The following is a 17,288-nucleotide window of genomic DNA, read 5'->3' as shown; positions in this document are numbered from 1 at the left end:
CAATACACAAGAAACAGCTGCGGATGTCTGCCTTAAATCAATAAACAGTGACATGTCTGAGGACTTTATAACCTTTATTTTTTATTTTTTCAGTTTCTTGTTACGTTTTACATAGACATACAGGTTGCAACCTCTGGCTCCCATGTAGGATGAGGAGAAAACTGTTTTCTCTAAATCCTCAATAACTATTGCTCTAAGATGAAAAATGAAAAGCTTAAGGTAACTAAAATTATCATCCATTTTACCAAATGGAGTCTCTCATGATTCCTAACAAAGTCTTTTAGTTCTAGAATCCTTTTCTAATTTGGAAACAGCATACCTATAACAGCATAACTATTTTTTTCGATCATCTCTACAAGTTGATGGTGCAGATTAGATTACTCAAACATTTGAGCAGAGGATTAAAGGTTCTGTATCTACGTTTTTTGTCTTTCTTGTTTTGTTTTTTTTTTAGATGTAAAAACATCCATCTAAATAACCTTTAGATGGACCTTTAAAGTGGAGAAACTACATGTTTTGTTTTTAGATGTAAAAAACATCTAAAAACATACAATTAGAAAGATTCGCTTCCTTGTAATGACAACATCCGGTTAATGACAACATCCGGTTAATGACGATATCCGGTTACGCCACCGGAAGTCCCTAGAGAGATTCAGACAAACACGTGCTATTAGCTGTCAATGTAGTTAAGACTGTATGATATGTATAGTATTTCTTTCCATTTTAAAAAGCCAGTAAATAGCTGGTACTTTACTTACAGATCTTTGCAATGTGTTGGTACCAGCAACGTGGTTGAAGCCTGAGGAGGACCTCCCAGGAAGCAAAGCACCAACGCATCCTCCTGTACTGTACGGTCCTGCAACAGAAACCCGGTTTAAATATCAAACGTAGAAACAACGCTGCTTCTTACAATTATAAAGTAAGGGATGAACTTCAGGGAAGCTCTCTGAAAGTTCCCCACACATCTGCAAACAAAACATGAGTCTTTAGCTGTTGACTGCAGAAACATTACGGGGCTAAATAAGCTGCTTTTATTAAACAAATATTATTCTATAATAATACTTTAATATATTACAGCAAAAAATTGAATCTAGACATCTGATTGTGCTTCGTACACATTGCTGTCAGCTCTGTTGTGCAACAGTTATGGATGTATGATTCTGTGGCCTTTTCTAATCATCTCTTTGCTGTCCTAATTAAATATATCTGCCCTTGTTGCTTATCGGCAGCACCGCTCACTGCTACAGCTTACAAAACATAACTGTTGATATCACATAAGATGCAGGGGTTGGACAATGAAACTGAAACACCTGGTTTTAGACCATAATAATTTATTAGTATGGTGTAGGGCCTCCTTTTGCGGCCAATACAGCATCAATTCGTCTTGGGAATGACATATACAAGTCCTGCACAGTGGTCAGAGGGATTTTAAGCCATTCTTCTTGCAGGATAGTGGCCAGGTCACTACGTGATACTGGTGGAGGAACACGTTTCCTGACTTGCTCCTCCAAAACACCCCAAAGTGGCTCAATAATATTTAGATCTGGTGACTGTGCAGGCCATGGGAGATGTTCAACTTCACTTTCATGTTCATCAAACCAATCTTTCGCCAGTCTTGCTGTGTGTATTGGTGCATTGTCATCCTGATACATGGCACCACCTTCAGGATACAATGTTTGAACCATTGGATGCACATGGTCCTCAAGAATGGACCATGTGCTTGGCAGTGACGCGCCCATCTAGCACAAGTATTGGGCCAAGGGGCTTCTCCACACCGTAACTCTCCCGGATGTGGGGAAAACAGTAAAGGTGGACTCATCAGAGAACTATACATGTTTCACATTGTCCACTGCCCAAGATTTGCGCTTCTTGCACCATTGAAACCGACGTTTGGCATTGGCATGAGTGACCAAAGGTTTGGCTATAGCAGCCCGGCCGTGTATATTGACCCTGTGGAGCTCCCGACGGACAGTTCTGGTGGAAACAGGACAGTTGAGGTGCACATTTAATTCTGCCGTGATTTGGGCAGCCGTGGTTTTATGTTTTTTGGATACAATCTGGGTTAGCACCCGAACATCCCTTTCAGACAGCTTCCTCTTGCGTTCACAGTTAATCCTGTTGGATGTGGTTCGTCCTTCTTGGTGGTATGCTGACATTACCCTGGATACCGTGGCTCTTGATACATCACAAAGACTTGCTGTCTTGGTCACAGATGCGCCAGCAAGACGTGCACCAACAATTTGTCCTCTTTTGAACTCTGGTATGTCACCCATAATGTTGTGTGCATTTCAATATTTTGAGCAAAACTGTGCTCTTACCCTGCTAATTGAACCTTCACACTCTGCTCTTACTGGTGCAATGTGCAATCAATGAATACTGGCTACCAGGCTGGTCCAATTTAGCCATGAAACCTCCCACACTAAAATGACAGGTGTTTCAGTTTCATTGTCCAACCCCTGTAGTCAAGGATAAACTGATACAAGAGGATGACACCCTTTAGGAGGGTTAAGAACAGGCAAAGATAAAAGCAGGACTCACGCTCCATTCTTTGCTCCTCTCAGTTCATCCCTAAGATGGGCTGAGGGGGGCCCGGTACCGAAGGTGAATGTCACTCTGTATCTGTTCAATTGTATACTTTGTACACTGAACATTTTGGTTTAAATCTTGATTTTATACTTAACCATTTCTCATTATTTCACAAGGTAAATACTTTGCTGGTTTTACTGGTTGGGTCTCGGAACTGGAGAGAAACGGACCTGGTGGTGCACAAGGAGGAAAGAGAGTAAAAACTCCTATTTTACAACACAACAGAGAAAAAAAATGCAATCAGAGCCTGTTTGATTATTATCAAAATGCATAAACTGAAGAGTAAATATTTGTGCTTTTGGAGTTTAAACAAATATCACTAATTTAATAGGACCTAGTTTATGTTTAGCGTTTGCTTCCGTCTGTGTGTGGCACATATGCAAGTGCACCAACGTTAAGCAGCGCTAGCATTAGCCTTCTGTTATTCGGGACATTCATTCCGAAAGCTTCCATTTCTGAAACAACGTAGGGTTTAAACCAAATCTTTATACTGCTTAAAGCAGTGGCGGATGCTGGTCTTTCAAAGAGGGGAAGCTCAATTTCAAGATCGCTGATTCGCTCATTTTGCTGTCAATCAAAAAGGGATTCAGCCTCAGATCATCCAATCATCATGCAGAAGCTGGGCATCCGGGCCAGCCGAGGTCAGCCCTCTGCCCCATAGACCCCCAGAGACGCTGAGCGTCCGATGGGCGGGACAAAGCCCAGCATATTGCTTCGCTATTTAACTCACTGTTTAAAGCACTGTGAAGCTGCGGGAATGAGTGACAGGAAAGTCGTGTCGATGCCAGTGATTCTGAACAAAGGTTGAGCATTGTAGGGCATATTTAGTCAATGACATGTACACACAACAGTATATATTTGATCACTTATTTTTTTTGACATTTTAGGGGAAGCTCAGCGTCCCTTGCAGTCTTAGAACAATCGCCACTGGCTTAAAGCCAAAGCATTTTACAGCTGTTACTTTGAGCTGAGCTTCTATGATGGCTAATTTCGATTTGTTGCCACCTAATAAGGTACTGTACATTCAAAGTGTTTATTAGAAAGCCTATAGCCTATACTATGAAGTAGTGTTACAGTCAGGGATCATATTATGCAAGAGGTGCAGTAACGGGTTGTTATCTTGGTTTTACAGGTGCAGTGTTTGCTTTGTCCGCAACTGCTGACGTATAATAATACGTCATCAATGCTGAGGCATTATAGAGCCAAACACGAGAACACTCAGCCTCGTACCACAAGTCAAGGACAGCATAACATAGATATACATGCAGAATTAGAAAGAATGATAGTTAAATGTCAGTCAGTCATTTTCTACCGCTTATTCCATAGTGGGTCGCAGGGGAGCTGGTGCCTATCTCCAGCAGTCTATGGGCAAGAGGCAGGGTACACCCTGGACAGGTCGCCAGTCCGTCGCAGGGCAATAGTTAAATGTTTGTAAGTTAAATTTAAGTTATTTGTCTATATTCTTTTTTTTAGGATCCAGGAAGCAAGAGCTTGATGAAGCTCTTGTGGACTTCATAGTGAAGGACTCACAGCCTTTCTCTGTATCCAAACCTATACCACCCAGCCAAACAGTTCCTTGTCACACCAGCCTCCTCTGTTCCCTGTGAAAGAGTATTTTCCAAAGCTGGAGAAATTGTCTCAAAAAAAAAAGAAACCGTTTGAACTCTTCTACTGTGCAGAAATTACATTTCTTGAATAAAAACACCTGAAGTAACACAAGCACTCTCTTTATTACAGCAAGCACAATGTCCAAAAACACTCAGTACACCAAGCACAATCCCAAAGAAAATATCAGAATCAGCTTTATTGCCAGGTTGGTACATACAGGTCCTTCTCAAAATATTAGCATATTGTGATAAAGTTTATTATTTTCCATAATGTCATGATGAAAATTTAACATTCATATATTTTAGATTCATTGCACACTAACTGAAATATTTCAGGTCTTTTATTGTCTTAATACGGATGATTTTGGCATACAGCTCATAAAAACCCAAAATTCCTATCTCACAAAATTAGCATATTTCATCCGACCAATAAAAGAAAATGTTTTTAATACAAAAAACGTCAACCTTCAAATAATCATGTACAGTTATGCACTCAATACTTGGTCAGGAATCCTTTTGCAGAAATGACTGCTTCAATGCGGCGTGGCATGGAGGCAATCAGCCTGTGGCACTGCTGAGGTCTTATGGAGGCCCAGGATGCTTCGATAGCGGCCTTTAGCTCATCCAGAGTGTTGGGTCTTGAGTCTCTCAACGTTCTCTTCACAATATCCCACAGATTCTCTATGGGGTTCAGGTCAGGAGAGTTGGCAGGCCAATTGAGCACAGTGATACCACGGTCAGTAAACCATTTACCAGTGGTTTTGGCACTGTGAGCAGGTGCCAGGTCGTGCTGAAAAATGAAATCTTCATCTCCATAAAGCTTTTCAGCAGATGGAAGCATGAAGTGCTCCAAGATCTCCTGATAGCTAGCTGCATTGACCCTGCCCTTGATAAAACACAGTGGACCAACACCAGCAGCTGACACGGCACCCCAGACCATCACTGACTGTGGGTACTTGACACTGGACTTCTGGCATTTCCTTCTCCCCAGTCTTCCTCCAGACTCTGGCACCTTGATTTCCGAATGACATGCAGAATTTGCTTTCATCCGAAAAAAGTATTTTGGACCACTGAGCAACAGTGCTGCTTCTCTGTAGCCCAGGTCAGGTGCTTCTGCCGCTGTTTCTGGTTCAAAAGTGGCTTGACCTGGGGAATGCAGCACCTGTAGCCCATTTCCAGCACACGCCTGTGCACGGTGGCTCTGGATGTTTCTACTCCAGACTCAGTCCATGGCTTCCGCAGGGCCCCCAAGGTCTGGAATCGGCCCTTCTCCACAATCTTCCTCAGGGTCCGGTCACCTCTTCTCGTTGTGCAGCGTTTTCTGCCACACTTTTCCCTTCCCACAGACTTCCCACTGAGGTGCCTTGATACAGCACTCTGGGAACAGCCTATTCGTTCTGAAATTTCTTTCTGTGTCTTACCCTCTTGCTTGAGGGTGTCAATAGTGACCTTCTGGACAGCAGTCAGGTCGGCAGTCTTACCCATGATTGGGATTTTGAGTGATGAACCAGGCTGGGAGTCTTAAAGGCCTCAGGAATCTTTTGTAGGTGTTTAGAGTTAATTCGTTGATTCAGATGATTAGGTTCATAGCTCGTTTAGAGACCCTTTTAATGATATGCTAATTTTGTGAGATAGGAATTTTGGGTTTTCATGAGCTGTATGCCAAAATCATACGTATTAAGACAATAAAAGACCTGAAATATTTCAGTTAGTGTGCAATGAATCTAAAATATATGAATGTTAAATTTTTATCATGACATTATGGAAAATAATAAACTTTATCACAATATGCTAATATTTTGAGAAGGACCTGTATATAATATACACATATACAAGGTGGAATTGCAACTTTGATACTCTACTAAATGTTCAACAGAGAAACAGGCCTGGGGGAAGAAACTGTCTCTGTGGCAGCTGGTTTTAGTAAATAGTGCTCTGTAGCGACGGCCTGAGGGTAAAACTCTGAACAGTTTATGCGCAGGATGTGTGGGGTCTGCAGAGATTTTTGCAGCTCTGTTCCTGACCCTAGACCTGTATAAGTCCTGGATGGATATGAATGATAAATCAAATATTTTCACTTCATTTATTTATTTTTTTGTTATTTATTTAAAATGAGACAGTGGAATTTCATAAAACAAATGACAATTCAAGTTAAAGAAGCCAGAATTAGCCTAATGGCTATTTTTCATCTGTAATCCCCTACGGTTCACATTGTTTTTAAATTATTATTTTTTCATGAGTTAATTACTCAGAATCTTTAATGGGTTACTAAAAACACATATTGTTAGGGTGGATTGAGTGATCAGGTCAAACCACAGTCAATCAAACATAAGTGAGACAGAGACTCTTTCTACTCGCTGCGAGAGGGTAACTGACACCAGCTGCAGTGTGAAGCTACAGAGGTGTAGTCTCGACAGAGTTCATTATATAGAAGAGAAACAAACATTTCAGATTACAAAAAGGGAGTGTGTATGACATTTAGAGATTCTCAGCAAGGGAGTACAGGAGCAATTGCTTACCGATCAAAGTAACAATTTTAGTACAGGCTGTTCCTGAACACTGAGTCACATCTGCATGTGGCTTTTAGAATGCAGCAGAAAGTACATGTGAGTGATAATAATAAACATGAATATATATATATATATATATATATATATATGTGCATATATATATATACATTCAACCTAACAGTCCCCCCTGTTTATCCCGAACAAATACATCAAACAATAAAATCATGAAAGGAATTATTATGGGCACCCTCTGTGTGAGCGAAAAACCTGTCAGACGGAAACTGAGTTTTATGTTACAACTATCAGGCAGGAAAATACTCACACGACTCCTCCACCAAGGCAGTCACCAGATGGTAGAGGGGCAAAACAAGTAAAATCATAAACACAAATGTAATAAATGTAAAATGGATAAGAGAATAATGAAAAACATAAGATGGATAAGAAAATAAAGTACATACAGACTCTCATGTGTCATCACTTAAACAGATCTTACAGCTAAAAATCTTGTTAGATTTTTAGCTGTAAGATCATTGTTATGATCTTAGGATGTATAAGCACTATTTACACCATTGTATTGTACATTGAGAGTTCTCTGTCAAGATCAGTGAAATAGTCTTCAGTGTCATCATAGTCGTCCTCATCTTTTAGTGGATTTTTAGGTTCTTCTTGATTCAGGGATGCATATGCCACAGTAACAGATTGACTCACTATTCTGTTAATCATTAATTTGCAGCATGGGATAATGCAGATTGAGAGGAGGCATAGGGTTAACATAAAAGCTATCATTGCCACAAAGAAGATTTTTATTCAATTCAATTCAATTCAATTCAAAAATACTTTATTAATCCCAAAGGGAAATTAAATGTTGTTATAGCTCATATTATGAAGGTTTCCTCAAAGAGCCGTTGTAGATGCTGATGGCTGTGGGCAGGAAGGATCTCCTGTAGCGCTCCGTCTTACAGCAGATCTGAAGAATCCTCTGACTGAAGACACTCTGTTGTTGTAGGACAGTCTCATGAAGAGGATGCTCAGGGTTCTCCATAATGTTCTTCATTTTATGAAGAATCCTTCTTTCCACAATGATCTCCAGAGGAGTCCCCAGAACAGAGCCAGACTTTTATATCAGCTTGTTGAGTTTTTTTAAGTCCCTGGCTCTGATGCTGCTTCCCCAGCAGATGATGGTAGAAGAGATCACACTTTCCACAACAGACTTATAGAAGATATGCAGCATCTTGCTGCAAACACCAAAGGACCTAAGCTTCCTCCAGAAGTACAGTCTGCTCTGTTCCTTCTTGTAGATGGCTTCACAGTTGCATCTCCACTCTAGTCTGTTGTCCAGGTGAACACTGAGGTATTTATACTCCTCCACCACCTCCACTTCTTCTCCCATGATAGAAATCGTTTTTGACTTATTCCTGTTTCTCTTAAAATCTAAAATCATCTCCTTTGTTTTAGTCACGTTCAAAATGAGATGATTGTTTCCACACCATGCCACAAAGCGGTCCACCACCTTCCTGTACTCATCTTCTTGTCCATCTCTGATCCACCCCACGACTGCAGAATCATCCGAGTATTTCTGCAGATGACAGGAGTCTGTCTTGTACTGGAAGTCTGAGGTGTACAGAGTGAAAAGGAATGGTAAGTGTACAGTCCCCTGTGGTGCTCCTGTGCTGCTGACTACCTGGTTAGACTCACAACCCTTCAGTCTCACAAACTGTGGTCTGTTTGTCAGGTAGTCTTTGATCCAGGAGATTGTTGAGGCCTCCACCTGAGTCTTCTGGAGTTTCTGACAAAGCAAATCAGGTTGGATTGTATTAAATGCACTGGAGAAATCAAAGAACATGATCCTCACAGTGCTGCTGGCTTTGTCCAGATGACAGTGGGTTTGTTGAAGCAGGTGTATGATGGCATCTTCAACTCCAACTCCACAGCGATAAGCAAACTGAAGGGGGTCCTGATAGTTTATTGTTTCCTTACTCAGGTGGGCCAACAGGAGTCTCTCTAGGACCTTCATGATGTGAGATGTCAGGGCAACAGGTCTTTAGTCATTGAGGACTGATGGGTGAGTTTTCTTTGGTACCGGAACAAGACAGGAGGTCTTCCACAACACCGGAACCTTCTTTTGGGCCAGGCTAAGGTTGAAGAAGTGCTGCAGAATCCCACAGAGCTGCTCTGCACAGGCCTTCAGGACTCTAGGGCTGACATGATCTGGACCTGCAGCCTTATTCCTATTCAGTCTCTCCAGTTGTCTCTTCACCTGACTTCTTGAGACACACAGGTGCAAGGGGGAAGCAAAGGAAGCATCAGCATCTTCTGATATGGTTGAAGGCAAATATGTAGAAGCAGAAGGGTTTAGGGCTGAGGTGGAAGATAAAAAATGTGAGGTGTTACTGGACAGCTGTGGGTCCTGTGGGTCAAAGGAAGATGGAATGTCTGTTTGGCTGTGAGCAGGAGAGGAGGATGCGAAGCTGGTTTCTGAACTGAACCTATTGAAGAATGTGTTCAGTTCATTGGCTCTGTCCAGATCTCTATCCACCCCATCCATCCTCCCTGAATCATCCAATCAAACCAAGAATTTGTGGCTGTGATGTGATCGTTAGCCATGGCCATTTGCAGGTCTCTTAAGTGATCTAAAGCTTCTGTCATGTTGTGAGATTGGATGTTGTCTGGAATATACAGGTCCTTCTTAAAATATTAGCATATTGTGATAAAGTTCATTATTTTCCATAATGTCATGATGAAAATTTAACATTCATATATTTTAGATTCATTGCACACTAACTGAAATATTTCAGGTCTTTTATTGTCTTAATACGGATGATTTTGGCATACAGCTCATGAAAACCCAAAATTCCTATCTCACAAAATTAGCATATTTCATCCGACCAATAAAAGAAAAGTGTTTTTAATACAAAAAACGTCAACCTTCAAATAATCATGTACAGTTATGCACTCAATACTTGGTCAGGAATCCTTTTGCAGAAATGACTGCTTCAATGCGGCGTGGCATGGAGGCAATCAGCCTGTGGCACTGCTGAGGTCTTATGGAGGCCCAGGATGCTTCGATAGCGGCCTTTAGCTCATCCGGAGTGTTGGGTCTTGAGTCTCTCAACGTTCTCTTCACAATATCCCACAGATTCTCTATGGGGTTCAGGTCAGGAGAGTTGGCAGGCCAATTGAGCACAGTGATACCATGGTCAGTAAACCATTTACCAGTGGTTTTGGCACTGTGAGCAGGTGCCAGGTCGTGCTAAAAAATGAAATCTTCATCTCCATAAAGCTTTTCAGCAGATGGAAGCATGAAGTGCTCCAAAATCTCCTGATAGCTAGCTGCATTGACCCTGCCCTTGATAAAACACAGTGGACCAACACCAGCAGCTGACACGGCACCCCAGACCATCACTGACTGTGGGTACTTGACACTGGACTTCTGGCATTTTGGCATTTCCTTCTCCCCAGTCTTCCTCCAGACTGTGGCACCTTGATTTCCGAATGACATGCAGAATTTGCTTTCATCCGAAAAAAGTACTTTGGACCACTGAGCAACAGTCCAGTGCTGCTTCTCTGTAGCCCAGGTCAGGCGCTTCTGCCGCTGTTTCTGGTTCAAATGTGGCTTGACATGGGGAATGCAGCACCTGTAGCCCATTTCCAGCACACGCCTGTGCACGGTGGCTCTGGATGTTTCTACTCCAGACTCAGTCCACTGCTTCCGCATGTCCCCCAAGGTCTGGAATCGGCCCTTCTCCACAATCTTCCTCAGGGTCCGGTCACCTCTTCTCGTTGTGCAGCGTTTTCTGCCACACTTTTTCCTTCCCACAGACTTCCCACTGAGGTGCCTTGATACAGCACTCTGGGAACAGCCTATTTGTTCTGAAATTTCTTTCTGTGTCTTACCCTCTTGCTTGAGGGTGTCAATAGTGGCCTTCTGGACAGCAGTCAGGTCGGCAGTCTTACCCATGATTGGGGTTTTGAGTGATGAACCAGGCTGGGAGTTTTAAAGGCCTCAGGAATCTTTTGCAGGTGTTTAGAGTTAACTCGTTGATTCAGATGATTAGGTTCATAGCTCGTTTAGAGACCCTTTTTATGATATGCTAATTTTGTGAGATAGGAATTTTGGGTTTTCATGAGCTGTATGCCAAAATCATCCGTATTAAGACAATAAAAGACCTGAAACATTTCAGTTAGTGTACAATGAATCTAAAATATATGAATGTTAAATTTTCATCATGACATTATGGAAAATAATGAACTTTATCACAATATGCTAATATTTTGAGAAGGACCTGTATGTGCAACAGGTGTTATTTAATAAAATACAAACACTTCCGGATGAGGCAGTTAGTATATCCAGGGCCATGCGGTTTTGAATTACCATGGTTTGCATATCACTGATTTCTTTATTCTGTGCATCATCCACTATTATGGAGTTACTAAGGAAGAATCCCAAACGGTAACTTAGAGATTCTGTGGGTAACATTGTCTTACCCACTCCAAGCCATGGAAGAAGAGATAAGATTACCTTGTTATTGGTGGACCAATGTTTAAATTCGTCTGGCATGTTGGTTCCCCATACACTGTCATGTGGTTTTACAGTTGTGGTGTGTCTTTTGCTGCGTCTAGGTGGCAGTTGCTCTTTTTTTATTAGAATTGTGTGGTCAGTCAGTCAGTCAGTCATTTTCTACCGCTTATTCCATAGTGGGTCGCGGGGGAGCTGGTGCCTATCTCCAGCAGTCTATGGGCGAGAGGCGGGGTACATCCTGGACAGATCGCCAGTCCATCGCAGGGCAACACACAAACAACCATGCACACACTCATTCATACACCTAAGGTCAATTTAGAGTGACCAATTAACCTAACAAGCATGTCTTTGGACTGTGGGAGGAAGCCGGAATTGTGTGGTCTGATATGAAAATGGGTGCACAGACACCATACCAGCTGGGGGGTAGAACAAAATAAGCATTATTTCCACACAGCCAAGCAACACCCTGGACCCAATAAGTGACGTTGCTTACTCCAGAGTGATTCACTGGGGCACCTTCCCCATGAATCAGTGTCTGCTGACAATTTGTGGTGTTCCCCGTTAAAATGATGCCCCTGTTTTTTTCATAACACATGGTGTGATTAAACACTTTGGGATTTTTTTCAAGGTGTACTGTGAATTGTACTGTTGTTTTTGCTTCAGAGTATTAAAATCTACCTAGAACATAGTGTCGCAAGTGCCATTTCTTAATCCAGTTGTGTATGGGTCATTGTCATCAATCTTTAAAAGGTAATAGTGATATCCACTTCCTCCGAATGAGGCGGCACACTTGGCTTGAGATTTATTCATAACTTTAGCATAGACTGTGGGGCCCAAGGAGTGTGTGGACATGTATGAACATACATAACAATCAGTTTTGTTTTGGGATTTGACTGTGCCATACACATAACGATACCAGTAGTTCTGCAGAAACGGATGTCCTCTGTCCTCCTTTCCTATGGGTCTGAGATGTGATCCATCAGGTGTCCGTCTTTTCCGGTGGGGCCCTGCGTCCTGCTGTAAGCAGAAAAAGAGTCCTAATGCGAGTGCAATGCTTAGTCCTATAAGGCCTGTCCACATTTTGCAGGGAGCCATACTAAATGAGTGCAGGTTAGTTGGTTTCTTCACCGGGTTTGAGACGCTGGGCACTATGGGTCACCAGCCCCCTTGTAACCGAACTTCTCCCTGGTACTCCGTCGGTTGAATTGGCTCTTGTAAGACTGGCTTGCAATGGCTCTTGTGAATACAGGATGGTCTCTCTGCAATCTTTAATGCTGCAGGCGTGGTCAGGAGAACTTGGTAGGTCCTTCCCAGCGAGGGGTGCTCCAGTCCTTCCTTTGGAGCATTTTGATCAGGACCAGGTCCCCAGGTTTCATGTTGTTCTGTGGAGTAGGAGCAGAGTTTACTGGCAGACTAATGGACAACTGTGTTTCTTTTGTTTGTAACATTTTATTCATCCATTCAGCTGGTGAGGTTTCTTTTTGTGCTTTTTCAATGTCATTAATTTCTGATGGTAATGGAAAAGGTCTTCCATGCACTATTTCAAATGGGGTGAGGCCAGTGTGATTAGGTGTTATTCTCATCCATAACTTTACTAAAAAGAGGCAGTCTGGCCAGGGCCTCCCTGTTTCTTCCACTGTTTTCCTTAATCTAGTTTTTATAGTTCCATTTGTTTTTTCCACCAAGCCTGCACTCTGGGGGTGGTAGGAACAGTGGTTTTTTAGCTGAAAACCCAAAGCTGTGGAACATAGATCTATTGTGCTGTTAACAAAGTGCGTTCCATTGTTTGATCTGATAATACGAGGAATGCCGTATGTGGGAAAGAAATGTGTTACTAAGTTTTTGCCACTGTTAGTGCATCACAGTGTTTGGCTGGGTATATCTCTACCCCCCTGGAAAAGGCATCTATGATTACTAAACAGTATTTCTTCCCTTGTGACCAGGATAGTTCAATAAAATCCATATGTATGGTATGGAACGGATGTTCTGCTAGTGGGAATTGACCTCTTTTGGGCCTCATGTTTCCCTGTGGGTTGTGTTTACAACAAATAATGCAGGCCCTGCAAAAGTTTTTTGCGTAGTCGCGCATACAAGGTGCATTACGGTAATGGAGCAGAAAGGACCCCGATCCTGGCAACGGTTGAGAAAATAAGAGGAAAACAGAAAAGGAACCTACAGAACATTTATATTAATTACATTTTTATAACTTTCACATTCATGTTTTATGTAAAATAATAAATATTTAATATTTTACTGTACAGTTTTGGAGAAATATCTTGTCAAAGTACCTCAAAATGCTCAACCATTATATGCATTTGTCCCACAGCTTAAAGTGCAAGAGCATCCAGATCTACTCTGACCTCTCCTGGACTGGAAATGACCTTCGCCTGTTGAAGAAGGTACAACAGCTCTTCTTCATCAGGACATGAAAACAGACTGTTCTGTCTCCTCAGCTGCTTACAAATGTCTACAGGGCCACGGTGGAAAGCACTCTGTGTCTCAGCATGACAGTGTGGTGTAGGAACTGCACAGGAGAGGAAAGAAGTATCACGGGTGGCGAGGACAGCACGCAGGATTATGGGATGCCGTCTGCCCAACATGGACTCTGTTTTATACTACACTTGGGGTAGTTGTGTATTTCTCCAAACATTTATAGTAAAATTATGAAATATTAATTCTGGTTATAATTTAGATAACCCTCTAATAAAATCTGAAGAGATTGTGTGGTCACCTCTCATGGTTTTGGAGAAATAGAATCCTCAAAGTTAGGCAAAAGCATATGCTGGTTAAGCATTTTGAGGTACATTGACAAGGTACTTCTCCAAAACTGTACAGTAAAATATTAAATATTTATTATTTTACATAAAACATGAATGTGAAAGTTGTAAAAATGTAATTAATATAAATGTTCTGTGGGTTCCTTTTCTGTTTTCCTCTTATTTTCTCAACCGTTGCCAGGATCGGGGTCCTTTCTGCTCCATTACCGTAATGCACCTTGTATGCGCGAAGCTAATCTTTAAGAGAGAGCTAGTGTCGGCTGGCGTGACCGCGTATTTCTGACTGTGGGCTCACTTAACCGCAGTTTTCTTCTGTACAAGCCCTGCAGCTCGAGCGGAAGTTCAGAGGTGCGGGGGATCAGAGTCTGCTGCTTTAGTCAGCGCTAACCAATAGGGAAACGTCTTATATCGTTCATCTTTAGGCCCCGCCCAGGATGTTCATGTTTCCAGCACTCAAAATTCGTTGAGTTCAACCAAAAACAGAGAGCGTCAAAACCAAAAGAGCGAGAGTCGTAACCAAAGATTTTTGACATGCGCAAATAAAAGTTTGTTTTGCAAATAACTTTTTTCTCTTCATGAGAAAAAATGAGTCATTTTAATCAAAAAAAGTTTTTTCAAACAATTTTTTTTCTCCCCAAAATAAAATATTCCATAAAAAAAAAATTGTTACAACTGAAAGTTTTGATCACAACTTAATATTTTTTGATTGAGATTAGTTTTTTTTTTTTTTTATTGAGATTAGTTTTTTGTTTGATCGAATAATATTGAGACAAATTTACCTCCATACATTTGTTGCAACAATCACTACTGCCAGTAGATGTCACCCAAGGGAATTGAATGAACCTTCGGGTAGTGAATCACTTTATGATACACTGGTTCAAAATGATTCTATGCTTCAAAAAGCCTCATTTTGACATCACTAGCCTGAACTCACTTATGTACAGAAGTTAAGTGAAAAAACTGTTGTACTTACTGGAATTTCTGAGGGTGGTACATGCGCGAGTGTACCCTGCAGTGCAGCCCGCACACCTGCCACTATAGCCCGTTCAGTTTCTTCCACTTGCAGCGAGACCGCCATGTTGGCTGTTGACCTCCCCCGTTCTTCTCATTTACGGCCCTATGCGCTCGGGACGTGGCCATGAGTTTAGACGTTGAAGGGGCGTGGTTAATTAGCATATCTTCTGAAGATTTAGATTTAACATTTAGATTTAACATTCAGATTTAACATTTAGATTTAACATTTAGACTTAACATTTAGATTTAAGATATATATTTAGTTTTAACATTTAGATTTAAGATAGATATTTAGATATAGATTTAACATTTAGATATAGATTTAAGATTTAGCATTTCAAATGTGACAAAAATTCACTAAATGTAAAGAAAGCACACTAAATAAAAGAAATGTGCCAGTGATTTTTTTTTTTTTGCCGAATTTGTACATTCCGCACCCCATACTTATTTGATGTATACGTTTTTGTAGTTGAATTGGTAAAATTGTGCAATTATGTCCGAATTTGTTTTGATTGGTCACAGCATTGGTGCTGAACTTGGTATTAATGTACAGACTACCCTTCTAATCTTCTGGATTTTCTCAGTAAAAAAGTTAGCAAATTTATTGCAGGCCTTGTTAGAGTGATCAGATGCTACAGACACAAGAGGGTTTGTTAACCTCTTGACCGTAACAAAGCACGAGCATTATTAATGTTTTGGTTGATTTCAGAAAAGAAGAATTCCATTGGATTTTTCAGTTGTAAGTTATATCTGTGAAGTCTCCTTATAGATGCCACTGTGTGTAGTCCAGTCTTTTGCCATCTCGGCTTTTCGACACTCCCTTTTTCACTTCTTACCAGTGGATACTTTCCCTTAATATTTTCTCTTAATGGAGACAACATTCACCTTAATGGGAGCAATGGAATCGATGATGTCCGAAACTTTAGAAGGAAAGTTATCAACCAGCTCATCTGTTGAGTTACAGGACATGTAATCTTGTTTAAAGGTTTCTTATTTATCGTTTTCTTATAATATGTAGATAGATCGATTGTGGCTGATCATTGCTTCTGCTGTGGTGGTGCTGCTGATGTGGAGTCGAACTGTTGAATGCTTGCACAGTCCTGTTCTCAGCCCTCGGAATGCACAGCTATCCCTGGATCCCTGGAGCTGCTGCGGCTCCCAGTTATAGAAGGGTCATACTTTGGCGCATGCGTAGGCAGGCGGGATCTCAATAAGGATGTCGCATTCAAGTACCCACGTTAGCTCGTAGAAATGACAGTGTTAAACTGTCATTTCTTGAATCATTCCAGCTTATCAAGGTTGTACAGGTATAGCTAGAAGGCAAGTTTACATGTGGTGTTGATTATTTGAAAATATAACCAAAGTAATTCTGTTTTAGGAAAATGTTTTATTGACATTCATTTAAATTAAAGTTTTGTCCGTCAACCTTAAAAATGCAATAAAAGCGCATATTTTACAACATTTAGCTTATACTGAGAATTCATTATGACGAATAGACACATTTAACACTAGGAAAAAAGGAAAATGTTATTGCACAAGGTCAGTATTAATGAACCAGTAGGCCTACATAGTCGTGGAACAAAATGTAAATAGTTTATTCACTTAATTCATGAGCGTACATTAGTCTATTTGATATATAATTCAGATGAAACACTTAAAAGTAATAAGTTTGACATTTTCTAGTCGACAGTGCCAGTACGCCGGAGCGTATGTTCCAATTTTCCTACACTTTCGGACTGAACCAGAAGGTAACACAGCACATCCACACTGCTGTGTCTGACTTTAGCACACTCAGCCGTTACCTGCACGACGATATGTTTCTATTATGCGGTGTGTTTGACTCCAACCTCAGGCCAGCGGTGCCGCGATGGAAACCAGGGCCGACATGACAGATTCGGGACGGGGGAAGAAATCCTGCCAGCAGGGGCGGCTGCCCCTTCAGTTGGAAGTGGCGTGGGCTGCGGCTTGCTACGCTGCGCTGTTGACTCTATGCGCGCTGTGTTACAGCAACTCTCTCCAAGGGGAGTTCGTGCACGACGACGTGTGGGCTATCGTTAATAACCCGGATGTCCGACCGGGCTCCAGCCTGCGGAACATCTTCAGCAACGATTTCTGGGGAAAGAGAATGGCGGACAACACCAGCCACAAATCGTACCGACCTTTGTGCATCCTCACCTTCAAGTGAGTTCCCATACCTCCCCTCACTTTGTGGCTGCTTCGTGTTGTCACTGACAGTGGTTGGAATGAAGGCTGACGTCATGATGCTGCTGTCGCA

The 17,288-nt window shown here is 41.6% G+C and overlaps 1 protein-coding gene and 1 long non-coding RNA gene across 8 annotated transcripts in view; one reads left to right on the top strand and one right to left on the bottom strand.

Annotated features, from left to right (window-relative positions):
• Positions 1 to 584: 584 nt before the first annotated feature.
• Positions 585 to 16,999, bottom strand: LOC124883368. Of its 4 annotated transcripts, XR_007042179.1 has the most exons (7): positions 16,861 to 16,992; positions 14,973 to 15,180; positions 12,320 to 12,604; positions 12,139 to 12,239; positions 2,539 to 2,756; positions 759 to 856; positions 585 to 642 (listed from the first exon to the last, which is right to left on the bottom strand). It is a non-coding gene; the product is annotated as an uncharacterized LOC124883368 (long non-coding RNA). The 4 variants fall into 4 exon arrangements; XR_007042177.1 differs by lacking the exon at positions 14,973 to 15,180 and having other exon boundaries at positions 16,861 to 16,999; XR_007042180.1 differs by lacking the exon at positions 2,539 to 2,756.
• The window catches only part of tmtc1 (transmembrane O-mannosyltransferase targeting cadherins 1), a 235,338-nt gene continuing 234,930 nt past the window's right edge, over positions 16,881 to 17,288 (top strand). For all 4 annotated transcript variants that reach the window (XM_047390474.1, XM_047390473.1, XM_047390475.1 and 1 more), the window contains exon 1: positions 16,881 to 17,194. In XM_047390474.1, coding sequence (XP_047246430.1) covers positions 16,881 to 17,194 — 314 coding nt within the window. The remainder of the gene's footprint in view (positions 17,195 to 17,288) is intronic.

The sequence above is a fragment of the Girardinichthys multiradiatus genome, chromosome 17, assembly GCF_021462225.1.
Source record: "Girardinichthys multiradiatus isolate DD_20200921_A chromosome 17, DD_fGirMul_XY1, whole genome shotgun sequence".
Lineage (NCBI taxonomy): Eukaryota > Metazoa > Chordata > Actinopteri > Cyprinodontiformes > Goodeidae > Girardinichthys > Girardinichthys multiradiatus.
The sequence above is the reverse complement of the archived record's forward strand: the minus strand, read 5'-3'. Positions and strand labels throughout refer to the sequence as shown.